Below are 20,354 nucleotides of genomic sequence, written 5' to 3'. Positions count from 1 at the left end.
TAAATTGAATATACCAACTATAATCTTATTTTGAAATTTATATTTTATAAGGTCTAGAATTGTTTGATTGAGTGATAACAGTCCATATTTCCCAGAACAATACTGATGAAAACACACAAGTTGAGGAAAAGAGAAAGTGCCTTTGTTTCCAAAGTTGCCTTAAGCTTCTGGGAAGTTTATATACACTTGGAAGAAAGTTACGCTTTTTCATCCAAGTATGAATAAAGGTTTTATGACAAAGTGGCCAGAAATACCAGAATGCCAAAAATCTATTTTATACCCATTGGTAGAAAAAATCAGGAATCTTACCTGCAATTTGGCTTTGTTTCTTTAATTGTTGTTCCACTATTGATGTTTTAGTTGTCACTTAGTTTAGCTGCATATCTTTTCCATTGTGTAGATGTAAGAAAATTTATTTAAATGATACGCAGCTGTAAAAACATTGAGGACATTCTTTACGGAAAAAAAACTTTCCAAATATGTTGTTGGGTGAAAAAAGCAAAATGCTTATGTTGCTAATGTTTGTTTTTAAAAGGGAGATGAGGTATCTCCATCTTGTTTAAAAGAGAGAACATGTATTTTTCTAGAAGAATACATAAGAAACTGGGGATGAGAACTGAGTAGCTATGGGACAGGTTTGGGGGAAAAGCTTTTTATTGTGTACTCTTTTTTAATATTGAACTATGTAAATGTATTGAATTATATGAATGTAATGCTAATTTTAAAAAAATCACTCTGACTCAACAACTCTAAGAAAAGGTTTATTTCACCATTTCTCTTGTTAGAGTACTGTACAGAATGATGCTGAAACATTAAATAAAACTATGCAAGTGGCTGGGTGTTGTCTTGCATTGTTTGGTCCATCCCCTTCGTATCTTATTCTCATAGAAAAGAACACAATTATTATTTGCTTAAATGTAATCAGTGTTAACGAAAGATTGAGTTCAGAGTTACCCATCGCCTTGGTCAGAAGGTTATTCATCACTTCACATTTTATTTATTTCAGCATGGGAATCGTTTTCAAGAAAGTAACTTGATATATAAGGAATTCTGAGTGTCTGTAGGTACCAAAAAAGGTGAAACTGTACAGGCTTGGCTTTCTATCTCCACCTGGTGGGAAACCTTGTATGGTGCATGGAAATAGAATAGAAAAAGAGCCAAAAAGAAAAAAAAAAAAAAAAAAAATTTCTGCCATCTTGTCCAAGTTTAACCTGTCAGGTGCTAGGTTTTAGTCTATGAATTTCAGTGGTTGGAAATCTGTAAGGTTTCTCTCAAAACTCCAGTGAAATAATTGCATTTCAGAACAAAGTTATCAGCACCAGAAACACATAACTGCTGGAAATTTGAAATTTCCTGTAGATTTTGAGTTGAGTGAGAAGATATGAAACTTAGATTTTTGTAACCAATTATTTTCCCTCCTGTCAACACAAATATAAGTCAGATAAGGCTAGGATATTGGCTATGCTGTAGCTTATGGGATAAGAGTACTATCTCATCTTTTATTTTTGATTGAAGAAAAAATATGATTAATGTTAAGCATCTAACTTTTGTTAATTGAGGATAGAGAATGTTTAGAAGGTAAAAACATAATTTTAATAAGAGTTTCCCCTCCCCTTCCCTGCCCTCCCCTCCCTCTCTTCCCCACTCCTCCGACAGGGTCTCACCTTGTCACCCAGGCTGAAGTGCAGTGGCACAATCACAGCTCATTGCAGTGGCATGATCACAGCTCACTGCAGTCTCAGCCTGCTGGGCTCCAGTGATCTCACCTCAGCCTATCAAGTAGCTGGGACTACAGACACACGTCACTGCACCACACTAATTTTTTGTACTTTATTGTAGAGACAAGGTTTCACCATGTTGTTGAGGCTGGTCTCAAACTCCTAAGCTCAGGCGATTTCCCCTCCTTGGCCTCTCAAAGTGCTGACATTACAGGCGTTGAGCCACCACACCCAGCCAAGATCCTAAATTTAAACATAGATTTAACACACACGCACACCTGGGATACCACGTAGCTCTCATAAAATTAATGAAGTCAGTGATTGAAGAGGCTCTCTAAGGATATAACTGAGAGTGTATTTACATAAATTTTTAAGTGTACTCATTAACAGTTGTGATATTAAAAATATTTCAGAACCAGGCTGGGCACAGTGGCTCATGCCTATAATCCCAGCACTTTTGGAGGCCAAGGCGGGCAGAAGGGCAGATCATGAGGTCAGGAGTTTGAGACCAGCCTAGCCAACATAGTGAAACCCTGTCTCTACTAAAAATACAAAAAATTAGCTGGGCGTGGTGGCACTCCTGTATTCCCAGCTACTCAGGAGGTTGAGGCACAAGAATTACTTGAACCTGGGAGGCAGAGGTTGCAGTGAGCTGAGATTGCGCCAGTGCCCTCCAGCCTGGGCAACAGAGACTGTGTCTCAAAAAAAAAACAAAAATTTAATAACCAATACAGCATGAAAAGACATGGGTTATTAGTTATCGAACAGGGTTCTGACATCGCCCTACTACGCCAATAATGAATCCTTCAGTTGGCCAGATTTTTCTGAGGGAGGGAAGTCAGTTGTAGCAAACACTTAGGTGACTTGGGGCAAGGTCTATTTACCAACCTTTATGGAATTATTAGTATTTTAACAACTGACACCAGCTTTTTTATTTCTAGAACATAAACTTTTTATACTCTACCCACCAAATGATACACATAGATTTTATCACTGAAATATAAATTTGAAATTAATATATAATGCTTTAAAAAGTGAAATGTCTAAAAACTGGGAATTGTAATTGATTACAAATGGCTGTGAAGTTCAAGAAATAGAGCTGGGTAAAGAAACATCTGTTTCTGATGTTTTTCAGTACTTTTATAGTTGGGGACAAAACAGCAAATTCTACATTAGCTGAAATCTTTGGAGTATGAGTAATTGAAGTCAACTTTCCAAAGAATTAAAGGTTTAGTTTAAGAATTAAAATACTAAAAGACATTTTTTTGTCATTATGGATTAAAATATTTCTGAAATATGCTCTTAAGTATGAAAAGGAATTTAATAGTATTTAATAGGGTATATATAATATACACATAACATTTTTTGTTTTTCCTTATATAGTATTTGATACTTTGAACACTCTTTCTTAAATTCATCTTACTTCCTTGGCTTTCTTGATACCAATTTCTACTGGTTTCCCTGGTTGTCTTTTTCTTTGTGCCAGTACCTTTGCTGTCTCATTTATGGGTTCATCTTTCCTCTAACCCTTTACCTCTTCTTGCCTCCTTTGCACAAATATTTAGTGACAGATTTAACTAACACTGCCCTTGGGGCTGTGCATACAGAGGTGAGCAAAACAGGCTATTTCCCCATTAAAGAAGTAAATGCTGAATATCTTCACAAATTTTGATAAGTGTTGAGATCATGCTATGTAACTATTTTTGATTTCTTGCCTGAGAAGTCCTCTGAAGACGGAGAATATTTTATTCACAGTCGAATATCCAACACAGAGTATAGCACCTGTCACAGAGGATAGGCTCAGTAAATGTTTGTAGAAGGAATGAACAATGTGAGACTTGATAATACCTAAGAAATATATATTGGCCTGGAACTATACTGCAATACAGTAGCCACTAGTCACACATGAATGTATTTAAATTTACATTAATGAAAAGTAAATAAAATTTCAGTTATTTTATTGCACTAGCCATATTTCAAGTGTATAGTCACCACATACAGCTCATAGCTACTGTTTACAGATAGCATAGATATAGAAAATTTCCATCATTATTCAAAGTTTTATTGGACAAGTGCTGGAGCATTGTTACCTCTACACTTAATGGCTCTAGATTGTCGTACTGTTATTAGTTGGGTCTATTCATTTTATGGTTTCTCTACCTCTTTTTCTTTCTTTCTGGTATCACTTCTGTTTCCATCTTCTAATTTGCTGTTTCAATATTTGTAGTTTTTAACTAGTTTTATCAGTTATCAAGTTTGTGACTGTGGCTGCCCATAGGCTTTCATTTCTTCCAGGATTTCTGATTCTAGATTGAAATATACATAGATAAAGTTGCAGACAAATGGAGATGTTTTGTAAATGGTTTCATGATCATTTTTGCCTGAGTATTCTCTAAAGCAGTTTTAATATTCATACACATTGCTTTCCCAGTATGCTCTCTTAAAAATTAATTGATTCTACCTACAGTTTGCAGTCTGTGTTGGAAGATCTCCTGGTTGCTACTTCTGATGGACTTCTTCATCTTATCCACTGGGAAGGAATGACAAATGGAAGGAAAGCCATTAATCTTTGCACAGTACCCTTTTCAGCAGACCTGCAGTCATCTAGAGGTAGCTTTGCTTTCTACATGAGGTTGAACCAGTTGTTTAATGTTTGATATCTAGTTAGATATCTGCTATGGATGAACACTTCTTTGGAATTACTTATGCAAGGGGAGAGGTGGGGAGAGTATGAGAGGCGGGGTGAGAGAGGCATTTAGTAGGAAAGGACAGTTTAATTGTTTAGGGTTGTTAGGTCATTATTTTTACCCTTTTAAACTTACAGGTTTTTCTGGCAAAAGGTGAGAGAGTCATTTATTATATTCTTAATCCTATTTCATGTGCTTATTTTTTTCATCAGTAGGTTCATTCCTGGGCTTCACAGATGTACATATCAGAGACATGGAATACTGTGCCACACTTGATGGGTTTGCTGTTGTATTTAATGATGGTAAAGTTGGATTTATTACACCAGTGTCAAGTAGATTTACTGCAGAGGTATGTCTTATTTACTATGAAGGGTTTTTTGTTATTGTGTACTTATTTTATTCTTTGTTATCAAATTCTTCTCTATTTTCATCATTCATATAAGATTTTAAGGGTTGTTAATTTTTTAATCAAACCAAACATATAAATAGTATAAGTAGACAATATTCTCTTGGACATGTTAAAGAAAAATAATGATTCCTGTTCTCCTCCCTGCTCTCCTCATGCCTAATTTTCCACTTTTGGAGGCAACTACTTTTTATTCCTTTACTGGTTATTTTGATTTTTAATCTCCACTACTCTGAATATTTCCTTTAATTTTTAGTTTTTAGGCTGTGTTTATTGACTTCTTACTGTGGAAAGTGACCATTTACTTCTCTCTTCCCTGCTTCCACCATACTTATATTCTTCTCATGTTCCCATTATAGTTATTGTGATTTTGATTAGGTTACTATTAACTGTTTATATTTTTATCGATATGTAAGCCCCATTGGTACCTAAACCATGTAGTACTGATGCAGACGTTTTTGCTCCTTAGTTCAGCTAAAAGCATGTTCTTGTCACACAGCCAGGAAAGATTAGGCATTCAGACATACTGAAAGGTGAGGAGAGCAGAATTTATTAAAAGAAAGCTCTCAGCAAAAAAAGAAGAGGTCCTGCTAACAGGCTCCCACTTCACAGATTGATTACCAAGCCCCAGCACACACACGCACACACACATACACACACACACACACGCTGAAGAGCCCAGGGTCCTACCCGCTGAACAAGGCGTGAACTTCCCGTGGCCCAACCCCATTCTCCTGGTGCGCTTGTGGACATTATTCAGAAAGAATCACTCAGGAAAGGGCAAACAAGGGCAGTTACCCCTCTGGATCACCAGTTTCATCTGGGACAAGGAGTCCCATCTTTCAGCCTTCAGGCTCTTTTTGGGCTTGAAGGTTGGGTTTCGCTGGGGACCCTTGGCCGTTTCCTGTCTCTGTCAGTATGTTATAATTATTTTTCCTTTACTGCAGATTTTTCCTCCTGCTAGGAATTAATGATTGCCTTGTTCTTTACATTTGCTTAATTTTTGTGTACTTATCTCTTACTCAACCCAAACTGTCAGTTGTGTAAATATCCTCCCATCTTTTTCAAACATATTAGCTGTTGTGTTCATTTCATCTTCTTTTTTGCTTTCTTTTTTTTTTTTTGGGGGGGGAAGGAATTTTGCTCTTGTTGTCCAGGCTGGAGTGCAATGGCACGATCTCCGCTCACCACAACCTCCGCCTCTCAGGTTCAAGCGATTCTCCTGCCTCAGCCTCCCGAGTTGCTGGGATTACAGGCATGCACCACCATGCCCTGCTAATTTTGTATTTTTAGTAGAGATGGGGTTTCTCCCTGTTGGTCAGGCTGGTCTTGACCTCCTGACCTCAGGTGATCCACCCACCTCAGCCTCCCAATGTGCTGGGATTACAGGCGTCAGCCATGGTGCCCAGCCCATTTCATCATCTTCTTTTTTTTTTTTTTTTTTCCACACTACCACAAAACATTTTAATGGAGGAAGAGATGTTTTTTTTTTTGTACCCCGAGGAACTATATCACTTAAGGATGGCTTACAGAAGAAATGAGCTTGCAAAAAACGAGAGTGTGTGTGTGTATGTGTGTGTGCATACCTGTGCAGTGTAAGTGTGGGTCTGTAGGTATGTATCACATGTCCACATGCATGTTCATAGCCTCATGCACATGTAAATAATTCTTCATAAAAACTTCTCTGACTTTAATACTAGAAAGAACTTACACTGATTTTCTGAAGCCCACTGTGATATCAGAGATCCCTTTCTAAACGCATCTTTTTTTTTTTTTTAAGTTCTAGGGTACATGTGCACAGCATACAGGTTTGTTACATATGTATATATGTGCCATGTTGCTGTGCTGCACCCATTAACTTGTCATTTCATTAGGTATATCTCCTAATGCTATCCCTCCCCCCTCCGCCGACCCCACGACAGGCCCTGGTGTGTGATGTTCCCTACCCTGTGTCCAAATGTTCTCATTGTTCAATTCCCACCTATGAGTGAGAACATACGGTGTTTGGTTTTCTGTCTTTGCGATAGTTTGCTCAGAATGATGGTTTCCAGCTTCATCCATGTGCCTGCAAAGGACATGAACTCATCCTTTTTTATGGCTGCATAGTAATCCATGGTGTATATGTGCTGCATTTTCTTTATCCAGTCTGTCATTGATGGACATTTGGGTTGGTTCCAAGTCTTTGCTATTTGAATAGTGCTGCAATAAACATACATGTGCGTGTGTCTTTATAGCAGCATGATTTATAATCCTTTGGGTATATACCCAGTAATGGGATGGCTGGGTCAAATGGTATTTCTAGTTCTAGATCCTTGAGGAATCGCCACACTGTCTTCCACAATGGTTGAACTAGTTTACAGTCCCCCCAACAGTGTAAAAGTGTTCCTCTTTCTCCACATCCTCTCCAGGGCCTGTTGTTTCCTAACTTTTTAATGATCACCATTTTAACTGGTGTGAGATAGTATCTCATTGTGGTTTTGATTTCCATTTCTTTGACGGCCAGTGATGATGAGCGTTTTTTCATATGTCTGTTGGCTGCATAAATGTCTTCTTTTGAGAAGTGTCTGTTCGTAGCCTTCGCCCACTTTTTATGGGGTTGTTTGATTTTTTTCTTGTAAATTTGTTTAAGTTCTTTGTAGATTCTGGATATTAGCCCTTTTTAAGATGGGTAGATTGTAAAAATTTTTTCCCATTCCGGAGGTTGCCTGTTCACTCTGATGGTAGTTTCTTTTGCTGTGCAGAAGCTCTTTAGTTTAATTAGATCCCATTTGTCAATTTTGGCTTTTGTTGCCATTGCTTTTGGTGTTTTAGTCATGAAGTCCCTGCCCATGCCTATGGCCTGAATGGAATTGTCTAGGTTTTCTTCTAAGGTTTTTATGGTTTTAGGTCTAACATTTAAGTCTTTCATCCATCTTGAATTAATTTTTGTATAAGGTGTAAGGAAGGGATGCAGTTTCAGCTTTCTACATATGGCTAGCCCGTTTTCCCAGCACCATTTATTAAATAGGGAATCCTTTCCCCATTTCTTGTTTTTGTCAGGTTTGTCAAAGATCAGATGGTTGTAGATGTGTGGTATTATTTCTGAGGGCTCTGTTCTGTTCCATTGGTCTATATCTTTGTTTTGGTACCAGAACCATGCTGTTTTGGTTACTGTAGCCTGGTAGTATAGTTTGAAGTCAGGTAGCGTGATGCCTCCAGCTTTGTTCTTTTGGCTTAGGATTGTCTTGGCAGTGCGGGCTCTTTTTTGGTTCCATATGAACTTTAAAGTAGTTTTTTCCAATTCTGTGAAGAAAGTCATTGGTAGCTTGTTGGGGATGGCATTGAATCTATAAATTACCTTGGGCAGTATGGCCATTTTCATGATATTGATTCTTCCTACCCATGAGCATGGAATGTTCTTCCATTTGTTTGTGTCCTCTTTTATTTCTTTGAGCAGTGGTTTGTAGTTCTCCTTGAAGAGGTCCTTCACATGCCTTGTAAGTTGGATTCCTAGGTATTTTATTCTCTTTGAATCAATTGTGAATGGGAGTTCACTCATGATTTGGCTCTTTGTCTGTTATTGGTGTATAGGAATGCTTGTGATTTTTTGCACATTGATTTTGTATCCTGAGACTTTGCTGAAGTTGCCTATCAGCTTAAGGAGATTTTGGGCTGAGACAATGGGGTTTTCTAGATGTACAATCATGTCATCTGCAAACAGGGACAATTTGACTTCCTGTTTTCCTAATTGAATACCCTTTATTTCTTTCTCCTGCCTGATTGCCCTGGCCAGAACTTCCAACACTATGTTGAATAGGAGTGGTGAGAGAGGGCATCCCTGCCTTGTGCCAGTTTGCAAAGGGAATGCACATTCAGTATGATATTCATGGGTTTGTCATAAATAGCTCTTATTATTTTGAGGTATGTCCCATCAATACCTAGTTTATGGAGACTTTTTAGCATGAAGAGCTGTTGAATTTTGTCAGAGGCCTTTTCGGCATCTATTGAGATAATCACGTGGTTTTCGTCTTTGGTTCTGTTTATATGCTGGATTACGTTTATTGCTTTGCATATGTTGAACCAGCCTTGCATCCCAGGGATGAAGCCAACTTGATAGTGGTCGGCAAGCTTTTTGATGTGCTGCTGGATTCGGTTTGCCAGTATTTTACTGAGGGTTTTTGTATCGATGTTTATCAAGGATATTGGTCTAAAATTCTCTTCTTTTGTTTTGTGCCTGCCAGGCTTTGGATCAGGATGATGCAGGCCTCATAAAATGAGTTAGGGAGGATTCCCTCTTTTTCTATTTATTGGAATAGTTTCAGAAGGAATGGTACCAGCTCCTCTTTGTACCTGTGGTAGAATTTGGCTGTGAATCTGTCTTGTCCTGGACTTTTTTTGGTTGGGAGGCTATTAATTATTGCTTCAATTTCAGAGTCTATTCAGGGATTCAACTTCTTCCTGGTTTAGTCTTGGGAGGGTGTACGTGTCGAGGAATTTATCCATTTCTTCTAGATTTTCTAGTTTATTTGCGTAGAGGTGTTTATAGTATTCTCTCATGGTAGTTTGTATTTCTGTGGGATCGGTGGTGATATCCCCTTTATCATTTTTTATTGTGTCTATTTGATTCTTCTCTCTTTACTTCTTTATTAGTCTTGCTAGCGGTCTATCAATTTTGTCGATCTTTTCAAAAAACCAGCTCCTGGATTCATTGATTTTTTTGAAGGTTTTTTTGTGTCTCTATTTCCTTCAGTTCTGCTCTGATCTTAGTTATTTCTTCCTTCTGCTAGCTTTTGAATGTGTTTGCTCTTGCTTCTCTAGTTCTTTTAATTGTGATGTTAGGGTGTCAATTTTAGATCTTTCCTGCTTTCTCTTGTGGGCATTTAATACTATAAATTTCCCTCTACACACTGCTTTAAATATGTCCCAGAGATTCTGGTATGTTGTGTCTTTCTTCTCGTTGGTTTCAAAGAACATCTTTATTTCTGCCTTCATTTCGTTATGTACCCAGTAGTCATTCGGGAGCAAGTTGTTCAGTTTCCATGTAGTTGAGTGGTTTTGAGTGAGTTTCTTAATCCTGAGTTCTAGTTTGATTGCACTGTGGTCTGAGAGACAGTTTGTTATAATTTCTGTTTTTTTACATTTGCTGAGGAGTGTTTCCAACTATGCGGTCAATTTTGGAATAAGTGCAATGTGGTGCTGAGAAGAATGTATATTCTGTTGATATGGGGTGGAGAGTTCTGTAGATGTCTATTAGGACCACTTGGTGCAGAGCTGAGTTCAATTCCTGGATACCCTTGTTAACTTTCTGTCTCGTTGATCTGTCTAATGTTGACAGTGGGGTGTTAAAGTCTCCCATTATTATTGTGCGGGAGTCTAAGTCTCTTTGTAGGTCTCTAAGGGCTGGGTGCTCCTGTTCTGGGTGCATATATATTTAGGATAGTTAGCTCTTCTTGTTGAATTGATCCCTTTACCATTATGTAATGGCCTTCTTTGTCTCTTTTGATCTTTGTTGGTTTAAAGTCTGTCTTATCAGAGACTAGGATTGCAACCCCTGCTTTTTTTGTTGTTTTCCATTTGCTTCGTAGATCTTCCTCCATCCCTTTATTTTGAGCCTATTTGTGTCTCTGCACGTGAGATAGGTCTCCAGAATACAGCACAATGATGGGTCTTGTCACTTTATCCAATTTGCCAGTCTATGTCTTTTAATTGGAGCATTTAGCCCATTTACATTTAAGGTTAATATTGTTATGTGTGAATTTGATCCTGTCATTATGATGTTAGCTGGTTATTTTGCGCGTTAGTTGATGCAGTTTATTCCTAGCCTTGATGGTCTTTACAATTTGGCATGTTTTTGCAGTGGCTGGTACCAGTTGTTCCTTTCCATGTTTAGTGCTTCCTTCAGGAGCTCTTGTAAGGCAAGCCTGGTGGTGACAAAATCTCTCAGCATTTGCTTGTTTTTAAAGGATTTTATTTCTCCTTCATTTATGAAGCTTAGTTTGGCTGGATATGAAATTCTGGGTTGAAAATTCTTTTCTTTAAGAATGTTGAATATTGGCCCCCACTCTTTTCTGGCTTGTAGAGTTTCTGCCAAGAGATCCGCTGTTAGTCTGATGGGCTTCCCTTTGTGGGTAACCCGACCTTTCTCTCTGGCTTCCCTTAACATTTTTTCCTTCATTTCAACTTTTGGTGAATCTGACAATTATGTGTCTTGGAGTTGCTCTTCTTGAGGAGTATCTTTGTGGTGTTCCCTGTATTTCCTGAATTTGAATGTTGACCTGCCTTGCTAGATTGGGGAAGTTCTCCTGGATAATATCCTGCAGAGTGTTTTCCAACTTGGTTCCATTCTCCCCGTCACTTTCAGGTCCACCAGTCAGACGTTGATTTGGTCTTTTCACATAGTCCTATTTTTCTGGGAGGCTTTGTTCATTTCTTTTTGCTCTTTTTTTGCTAAACTTCTCTTCTTGCTTCGTTTCATTCATTTGATCTTCAATCATTTGATCAAATCGGCTACTGAAGCTTGTGCATGCATCACGTAGTTCTCGTGCCGTGGTTTTCAGCTCCATCACGTCATTTCAGGTCCTCTCTACGCTGTTTGTTCTAGTTAGCCATTTGTCTAATCTTTTTTCAAGGTTTTTTGCTTCTTTACAATGAGTTCGAATATCCTCCTTTAGCTTGGAGAAGTTTGATATTACTGATCGTCTGAAGCCTTCTTCTCTCAACTCATCAAAGTCATTCTCCATCTAGCTTTGTTCCATTGCTGGCAAGGAGCTGTGTTCCTTTGGAGGAGAAGAGGCCCTCTGATTTTTAGAATTTTCAGCTTTTCTGCTCTGGTTTCTCCCCATCTTTGTGGTTTTTATCTCCCTTTGGTCTTTCATGATGGTGACGTACAAATGGTGTTTTGGTGTGGATGTCCTTTCTGTTTGTTAGTTTTCCTTCTAACAGTCAGGACCCTCAGCTGCAGGTCTGTTGGAGTTTGCTGGAGGTCCACTCCAGACCCTGTTTGCCTGGGTATCACCAGTGGAGGCTGCAGAGCAGCAAATATTGCAGAATGGCAAATGTTGCTGCCTGATCCTTCCTCTGGAAGCTTCATCTCAGAGGGGCACCCGGCTGGATGAGGTGTCAGTTGGCCCCTAATGGGAGGTGTCACCCGGTTAGGGTACTCAGGGGTCAGGGACCCACTTGAGGAGGCAGTCTGTCTGTTCTCAGACCTCAGACTCCGTGCTGGGCGAACCACTACTCTCTTCAAAGCTGTTAGGGACATTTACCTCTGCAGAAGTGTCTGCTGCCTTTTGTTCAGCTATACTCTGCCCCCAGGGGTGGAGTCTATAGAGGCAGGCAAGCCTCCTTGAGCTGCGGTGGGCTCCACCCAGTTGGAGCCTCCCTGCGGCTTTGTTTACCTACTCAAGCCTTAGCAATGGTGGACGCCCCTCCCCCAGCTTCGCTGCGGTCTTGCAGTTTGATCTCAGACGCTGTGCTAGCAGTGAGTGAGGCTTCGTGGGCATGGGACCCTCCAAGCCAGGCACAGGATATAATCTCCTGGAGTCCCATTTGCTAAGACCGTTGGAAAAGCGCAGTATTAGGGTGGGAGTGTCCCGATTTTCCAGGTACAGTCTGTCATGGCTTCTTTTGGCTAGGAAAGGGAATTCCCCGACCCCTTGCACTTCCTGGGTGAGGCGATGCCCCGTCCTGCTTCGGCTCACCCTCCATGGGCTGCCCCCACTGTCCGACAAGCCCCGGTGAGGTGAACCTGGTACTTCAGTTGGAAATGCAGAAATCACCCATCCTCTGCATCGCTCACGCTGGGAGCTGTAGACTGGAGCCGTTCCTATTTGGCCATCTTGGAACCTCCCATTTCATCTTCGAAAAGAATTTTTCTTGGAGCCTTCTGGCCTGCTCCAAATTAGACTGCTTGCTTACTGTAATCTTTAACACACCTGTTTTTTGGCCTTCTGTCATAATTATCCTGAGATTCCCTTTACTCTTATTTGTGTGGGATCTTTTAGTAGCTAATAGCTAATTAATGTATGGATTTGGCTGCTGTGACAGAGACCTGAAATTAAAATGATTTATTGAAAACTGTGAATTTTGGTTGGTTTGGTTTACTATGTCCTTTACCATAGGATGAGCTGACTGAGTTATTTCCTTGGGGGTCCTCCTACTTTTAGAGTCATGCCCTTCCCACTCTCCCTCCCTTCTGCTCCCCTCTCCTTCCCTCTCTGTCTCCAGTATTCCTTGGAGAAGAATCCTGCAGTCCTTTGTAGAGGATATATACTTGGCTACCCCAATATTCTGGGATTTGAGTTACAGAAGAGTTAAGCTAGAGGGTCCAAATTCAAGATGTGAACCTTTATTTTCAATCCCTGTTTTCAGTGTGGTCCATAGGCCTCTGGTGGAGGGGGTACGGGTGGGGGTGTTTTGTTTTGTTTTTCTCCAAAGAAAAATATCCAGTTTTCCGTAGGAGTGGAGGTGGGGTATTTATTGGCTGCTCAGCCTTGGGGAAGTGCTCTGGGAGGACCTAGTTGCTTCTTTAAGTAGGTTTTAAACCACCTCTACAACATTTAGTTTAGCCTTTCAAAGACACCTGAATTCCCAAGGCTTTCGTGTACCCTACAGCTTAGATGTTTCTCAGCATTCTTCCCTGCCAGTTAAGGATTCTACTCATTGATATGCTTTCCAGCTTCTAAAATTTTCTAATGCCACCTGCTATTATTTTTGTCTTTGCTGCTTTATGTTTTTTTAAAAACTCTTTTCTCTTGTAGAAGTTACAGTTTTAGGAGTCCAAGAAGCTAAATATTTATATTCAGTCATCTCTCTTTAACTGGAAAGGAATTTAAGTTTTTAATGGCCTTTTTTAATTGTTGTCATTCTGTTTAGTATCAACTTTAATATTCCTGTCTAATATCTTCCGTTATCAACTTTATTCAGATAGTAAAGTACTAAATAATATATTTGTGATCACCTGTGTCAGTGTATAAATAAGAATAAAAATAAACTTTTGATGAATTAGAAAAAAAATCTTTTTTTTTCCTGTAAGGTACATATATATTTGTAATTATCTTTGGGACTTAAATGTTTAGACTGGAAATAAAAATATTAGAGTTGAAAAAGTGATTGACTCTTTTCCAAGTAATTTAGAGTTAGTATAAAATTTATTCTCAGTGTTTATTAGTATGTAATTAAATATTTTTTTCTAATAAGTTAAGGATTTAAAAACTAATGAAAAGCAGATGGGCATTACTAAATAAGATATAGATAGAAAATACAAATTACAAGAAAACAGTACATATGTATTACTGGTAATAGGGAAATAACTAAATGACATTTAACAGATGTGTCAAAATATGATTATGTCAGTCCTCTGTGGAGACTCATTCAGTAGGACTAGATTATTAGGACAGACCCTCCTGAGGACTAAAAGAGCTGGAGAAAAAATATATTTTTTAATATGCTTGAAGGCCTTGGAGAGCAAACAAGACAGTAAAGAGTTGCCAGACTAAGGGAGGCCAGCAATCCAGTGAGCTGAGCCCAATATTTAAGCCTGCAATGAACATGAACAAACTAGGCTGTATGCAGCAACACAGAGATCTCACAGACGTGGTAAGCAAAAACAGCTAGACACAAAGGAATACATGCTATGATTCCATTTTAGATAAAAATTAAAGGGCAAATAATGTAGGCAGTTCTAAATTAGAGTATATATGGGTGCATGTTTAAGTGGTAATGAGTTAAAAGAAAGAAGGAGGTGATTACCATGTAAATGTGGATTTTTTTGTTGTAGGGGTGTGAGGATACAGTGATTGGGAAGGGCACTATTGGGAGACTTTTGGGTACTCAGGATTCTTGGCCTGAGTAGCAATTCCACAAGTGTTTGCTTTGTGATATTAATGGAGATGTACGTTTCATTTTCATATATTCTTTATTATAATTCATGACAGACAAGGTTTAAAAATTTTAATATTCTTCTTCTATATAACTTGAAGAAAAAGCCACAATTCTTCTGGTGGCCTTCAGAGCCCTAAATATCTGACCTCCTGTTACATCTCTTTCCACATATACTACTTTCCTTTCACAACCCATCCACTTCACTCTATCCACACAGGCTTCTTTGCTGGTCTTTGAGCATGCCAGAAATGCTACTACAATAGGACTTTTATACTTGTTTTATTTCTTTGAGGACTTTCCTCAAAAGGCATCCTTATAGGGAAACCTGTTTAATATTACACCCTTCCCCTGTACTCCCTCTACACCACCATTGCTTAATTTTTTTTGTATAGTATTTTTTAACCTCCAGTATTCAGTATACCTTTTTAACTTGTCTGTCTCTTGACTCAAATGTAAAGCAAGGATACAAGTAGAGATTTTGGTGTGCTAGTATAGCCTCAGCACCTGGAGCAGTGCCTGGTGAATGGTAACCACCTGGAAAATACTTACTGTAGGATTGAATTTCAGTCTAAGCAGCAGTTCAGAGAAATAATGCTCACTGCTGTCTTCACCATTTGTGACATAAAATGTCCAGTTTTATTATTAAAATTAAAAGATAAAATTCCTACTAAAGCAAAGATTCCATGTTTACATAGTAGATTGTATAGCTGATTGTGGAATTAAATGAAATCTGTAGGATTCTAGTTCAAATAGTTGTGATTATATTGTATTTTTAATGTTTACTATTAGGATCATCCAAAAATAAAGTGCTGTATTGCAGTGTGCCACTTTTTGTGCTAACTGAACTAATGATTATGACCTTTGCCTTGGAATTTATCATCTAAAATGTCTGTGATTTGACATATAAGAGCAAACAACTGAGCTGAATCTATTCTCTATATGGAGATAGCATATGGAAAAAGCATATACGCTTACTAATAATGTCATTTATTTATTGAATGCTTGTTGAATGGTAGGCATTGTCCTAAATAGTTTACATGTGTATCTTCATTTAATCTTTGAAACACCTAAGAGGTAAATACGATAAGAAAACTGAAGCTTAAAAAAGATCAAATAATTATTTTGAGGAGTGAAAGCAGACCTGAGCTGTCAGGCTTCCAGATACCATGCTGTTAACCATTACATTATAAAGAAGGGAACTGTAGAGAATAGTAAGCAGTGTTGCTTCTAACGAATAAACCAAACAGAATGTACTACTTTTCACTGACTGAGAAGTTAAATACTATGTGCTAGGTGATGAGAATAATTACAGTGAGCAAGTTAGATGCTGTTTCTGCTGTCAAAGTGTTTATATTCTAACAAGAAAGTCATCTTTATTTGAGTTTGGAGATGAATTTCCATATTTTAGTGTTTTTTAAATAAATTAACTAGCACTGGACTGAGCTGAGTATTTATCAGACCAATTCATGAGAAGTTTGAGGTTTTTAAGGGAGACTATTGTGGTAGTCCTGGTGGGATATTTTCCTCTGCAGATGAAACCAAATAAAGCATTATGAAATTGTATGTTCATTGAAGGAGAATTATACTGACTACAGTAAGTTTGGAGAAACACTTTTTAAGCCTTAACTATTTTTCTTTATTATAGCAGCTTCATGGAGTTTGGCCACAAGATGTTGTTGATGGAACGTGTGTAGCAGTAAATAACAAGTATCGACTAATGGCATTTGGCTGTGTGAGGTATAATTGATGTAGACTTTTGCATTTTTAAGAGTTGTTGCAAAAAATACTGTTTTTTTTTTTTTTTGGAAACAAGATGTTTCTAACACACTTATAAACTGTATCATGATATCATAATTTGTCAGTCAACGTTAATATGAAACGTAAAAGTATTTTATTAGATTGAAAGAAACAAAAGTAAAGGGCAGATTTTGGAGGCTGAGCATGTTAATTTGTAAAAGTTAGCTTTTTCTTCAGTGGTAGAAAATTGAGTTACAAGTTAAACAGAATAAATCAGTTAAAGTTTAGTTTCTTTATTGTTTAAAAGAGGATTTGGAAGATTTTTTTTAAATAATCTTAATTTTTAAGACATCAGCATTCATGATGCCTTCAAATTAGTGGGTGTGCTTTAGTTAACAAGCAAATTTAAAGTGCACATATAAAACCAGTTTCTTGCTTTAGTTCATTAGAGATTTTAGAAATAAAATTGAATGAAATTATTTATTCAGCAAGTATCTGTGTGCCTATCACATACTAGCCATAGTTCTAAGCACTTGATACGTTAGAAAACAAAGGTACTAAATTTGGTTGAGCTTAAATTTTAGCTCATAAATTTTAGCTAAAATAAAAAGATTATATTAGTTGTTATAATGCCTTGCAATGTATATAGTGCTTTTTAGTTTTCTAAACTCTTTCTTAAATATAAAATCCTGTGTTGCCCTCAAAATGAGACTTGGTTGTTCTGTAGAACATAGTATCTAGTATAGTCTCCAGCCATATCATCACCACCCAATTTAAGTATCAAAGTTTTTTTTTTTTTTTTTTTTTTTTTAAGATGGAGTCTTGCTCTGTCGGCCAGGCTGGAGTGCGGTGGCGCAATCTCAGCTCACTGCAAGCTCCGCCTCCTGGGTTCAAGCCATTCTTCTGCCTCAGCCTTCCGAGTAGCTGGGACTACAGGCGCCCGCCACCATGCCCAGCTTACTTTTTTTGTATTTTTTTTAGTAGAGACGGCATTTTACCATGTTTTCCAGGATGGTCTTGATCTCCAGACCTCGTGGTCTGCCTCGGCCTCCCAAAGTGCTGGGATTACAGGCATGAGCCACCATGCCCAGCCAGATTTTTTTATTAGTATAAATAATTCATATATTATAAGTCACCTTTATTACACTCTTAATAAACTCTTTGTAAAGTAGGGAATCCTCATCCTCAACTTTTTCTCAACACATCGATCCTCATTGAGCAGTTAAATGTAGAAATACAAGTAAGTTTAACTTGAAGAGAGAAGGAAAAGCTTTTTTTTAATGTTTGTGGATTGGATTCAGTCATATTTTGTTTAGAATTTTAAAATATATGTTCATGAATGCATTTCACCTATAATTTTCCTCTTTGCTCTTCTGAGTAAGGGTATGGCTGTCTCATAAAGCAAGTTAAGGAAGGATTCCCTTCTTTATCTTCTCTATTCATCTTTGAATGTTTGGCAGAATTTGCCAATGAGAAGCCATCTAGACTTACAATTTTCTTATTGGGGATTTTTTTGGACTACTGATTCTATTTAGGTTTTTAAAAATACATATATATTATGTATATATTTTAGATATATATTATATATTATAAATATATATAATATATATTTTAAATGTATATTTATATATAAATGTATATCTTTATATATTATATATTTTTATATATTATATATATTTTAAATATATATATATATTTATTTTATTTTTTTGAGACAGTCTCGCTCTGTCGCCCTGGCTAGAGTGCAAGGGCGTGATCTTGGCTCACCGCAACCTCTGCCTCCTGGGTTCAAGTGATTCTCCTGCCTTGGCATCCTGAGTAGCTCGGATTGCAGGCATGCACCACCACGCCTGGCTAATTTTTGTGTTTTTAGTAGAACGGGGTTTCACTGTGTTGGTCAGGCTGGTCTCAAACTCCTGACCTCGTGATCCGTCCACCTCGGCCTCCCAAAGTGCTGTGATTACAGGTGTGAGCCACCGGGCCCGGCCCAGTTTTAAAAATAGATTTAAGAAGATTTAGATTTTGTATCTCTTCCTACGTCATTTTGGCAAGTTGCATTTTTTCCAGGAATTGGTTTCTTTCTTATACACATTCAAACTTACTGGCATAAAGTTTATAATACCCTTTTTATTTCACATTGTGAAACAAAAATATACATACAAAATAGTACATAATCCAGATATTCATAGTTTAACGTTGTAGTACAAACACCCATCTCTTCACAACTGGATCAGTAAATAGAACGTTACTGGTCTCCAGTCACAAACTGCCTCTGCTACTTCCTAGTCACAACTCTTATTCCCTCCTTGACTCACTTAGTAACCGGTCAACGTTGTGAGATTCATCCATATCATTTACCAGTAGTTGTAATCATTTTTTAAATTGGTTTATAAATAACGTTCCATTGTCTGAATATAGCATAATTTATCCACTTTGCTGTTGACATACATTTGCCTTATTTCTTGGTTTCTAAAAAAGGAGACATTCTCTTGTATAAATGGAATATCTTTATCACATGAGATAATTAATGATAAATCCCTAATAGGATCTAATACCCAATTTATATGCAAATTAACCCAATTGCCACCAGCTAAATTTCTTCTATACTTCCTTTGTTCCAACCAGAATCAATCAAGATTCATTAATTATATTTGGTTATTATTTTTCTTTAGTTACCTTTTAACTACAATAATCCTTATACCACTTTTCTTATTTTCATGACATTGACTTTTTTTGAGTCCGAGTCAATTCTTTATAGAATATCCTGCATCCTAGATTTGCCTCATTGTTTCCTCATGATGGCATTTAACTAGTTTATCTGACACCTGTCATGACTAACCTGGAAGCTAGTTCTTGTTGAGCAATACAGTCAAGTGACTAGAAAGCCCACACATCAGGCATGGAAAAGCATTTAGAGAAAATACACAGAGACAGAAGCAGTGGCAAGTGTGCAGTTCCATTTACTGCATTTGGGGCTAGCACAAGGCTGCGTATTAGAATCCAGAAGAAGTACTCCTCCCTAGGCTATGGGCTTATAAGGTACATGATTGAGAAGTACTAGCCCTCCCCAGGATAATGAAGGTAGACTCTTGGCTTATAGCTTTTCAGTCACCTCAGTTTTCATCAGCTGGGAGACTACCAGCTCTTTTCTAGCGTGCCCATGGGTTAGGGTTAAAGTTTTGTGATTCTAGCTGTGTGACATAACAAACCAGTGTCTGCTAGTCCAGTTCTGCCAACACTTTTCAGGACTAATTGCCTTGAACACTAAGTGATAGCTGGTGTCCTTAGAGTTGTGTAAGAAGCCAGCTTCCTTTTAGGATGCCAGTTTGCAGCAGATCAGTATTTTAACAACCTTCCTGTTAACCTAAATATTTAAAGGTATTACTAGATTCTGGTTAGACATTTTGTCATGGGTGATGATATATACTTCCTATGGTATCATTTAGTAATAATGTCAAGTTGTTTCAGTATTAATGACACTGAATTTGATCACTTATGGTGACAATAGCCATATCTCTCTTAATAGAGATTTGCGTTGGAGTTAGTAAGTCCTGTCTTTTTAATGAAAATATATTTTTCTGTTACACTGGGCTGGTGAAAAATGGAAGGAAAAGTAGTTTAAAGAATACAGGCACTATAGAATACCTAAAAGATTGTCAGACTTTTATTAGTAGTAACTTAGCACCTACTTCTTATATTTAAAACATGGACTCCTCACTAACATTTTAAAGCTCAGCAACCCAGGGTTAGCAGTTGACAGTTGTCAGATGCAAAGCAAAAACAAACACCTGCTACCTACTTAGTGCTGTCTCCCAGCAAGAGATGATATATTTAGGCAGATAGTCTGGAAAGAAATCTTTTTCAGATATTTGGCTTCTGGGTATGATTGAATGACAGATCACATTTTCCCTCCCACCTGATACAGCCAAGAAAATGGACAAAAAT

At 37.7% G+C, this 20,354-nt stretch overlaps 1 protein-coding gene across 4 annotated transcripts in view; it reads left to right on the top strand.

Annotated features, from left to right (window-relative positions):
* The window catches only part of RIC1 (RIC1 homolog, RAB6A GEF complex partner 1), a 169,615-nt gene that overhangs the window by 82,781 nt on the left and 66,480 nt on the right, over window positions 1-20,354 (top strand). For 3 of the 4 annotated variants that reach the window (XM_058431380.1, XM_058431381.1, XM_032138759.2), the window contains exons 5-7: window positions 4,186-4,328; window positions 4,618-4,754; window positions 16,318-16,409. In XM_058431380.1, the coding sequence (XP_058287363.1) occupies window positions 4,186-4,328; window positions 4,618-4,754; window positions 16,318-16,409 (372 nt within the window). The remainder of the gene's footprint in view (window positions 1-4,185; window positions 4,329-4,617; window positions 4,755-16,317; window positions 16,410-20,354) is intronic. The other variant, XM_032138760.2, reaches the window with a different exon arrangement.

The sequence above is a fragment of the Hylobates moloch genome, unplaced genomic scaffold (assembly GCF_009828535.3).
Source record: "Hylobates moloch isolate HMO894 unplaced genomic scaffold, HMol_V3 SCAFFOLD_19, whole genome shotgun sequence".
Taxonomy (NCBI): domain Eukaryota; kingdom Metazoa; phylum Chordata; class Mammalia; order Primates; family Hylobatidae; genus Hylobates; species Hylobates moloch.
Note: the sequence above shows the minus strand (reverse complement) of the source record. Positions and strands in the feature narration are given on the sequence as shown.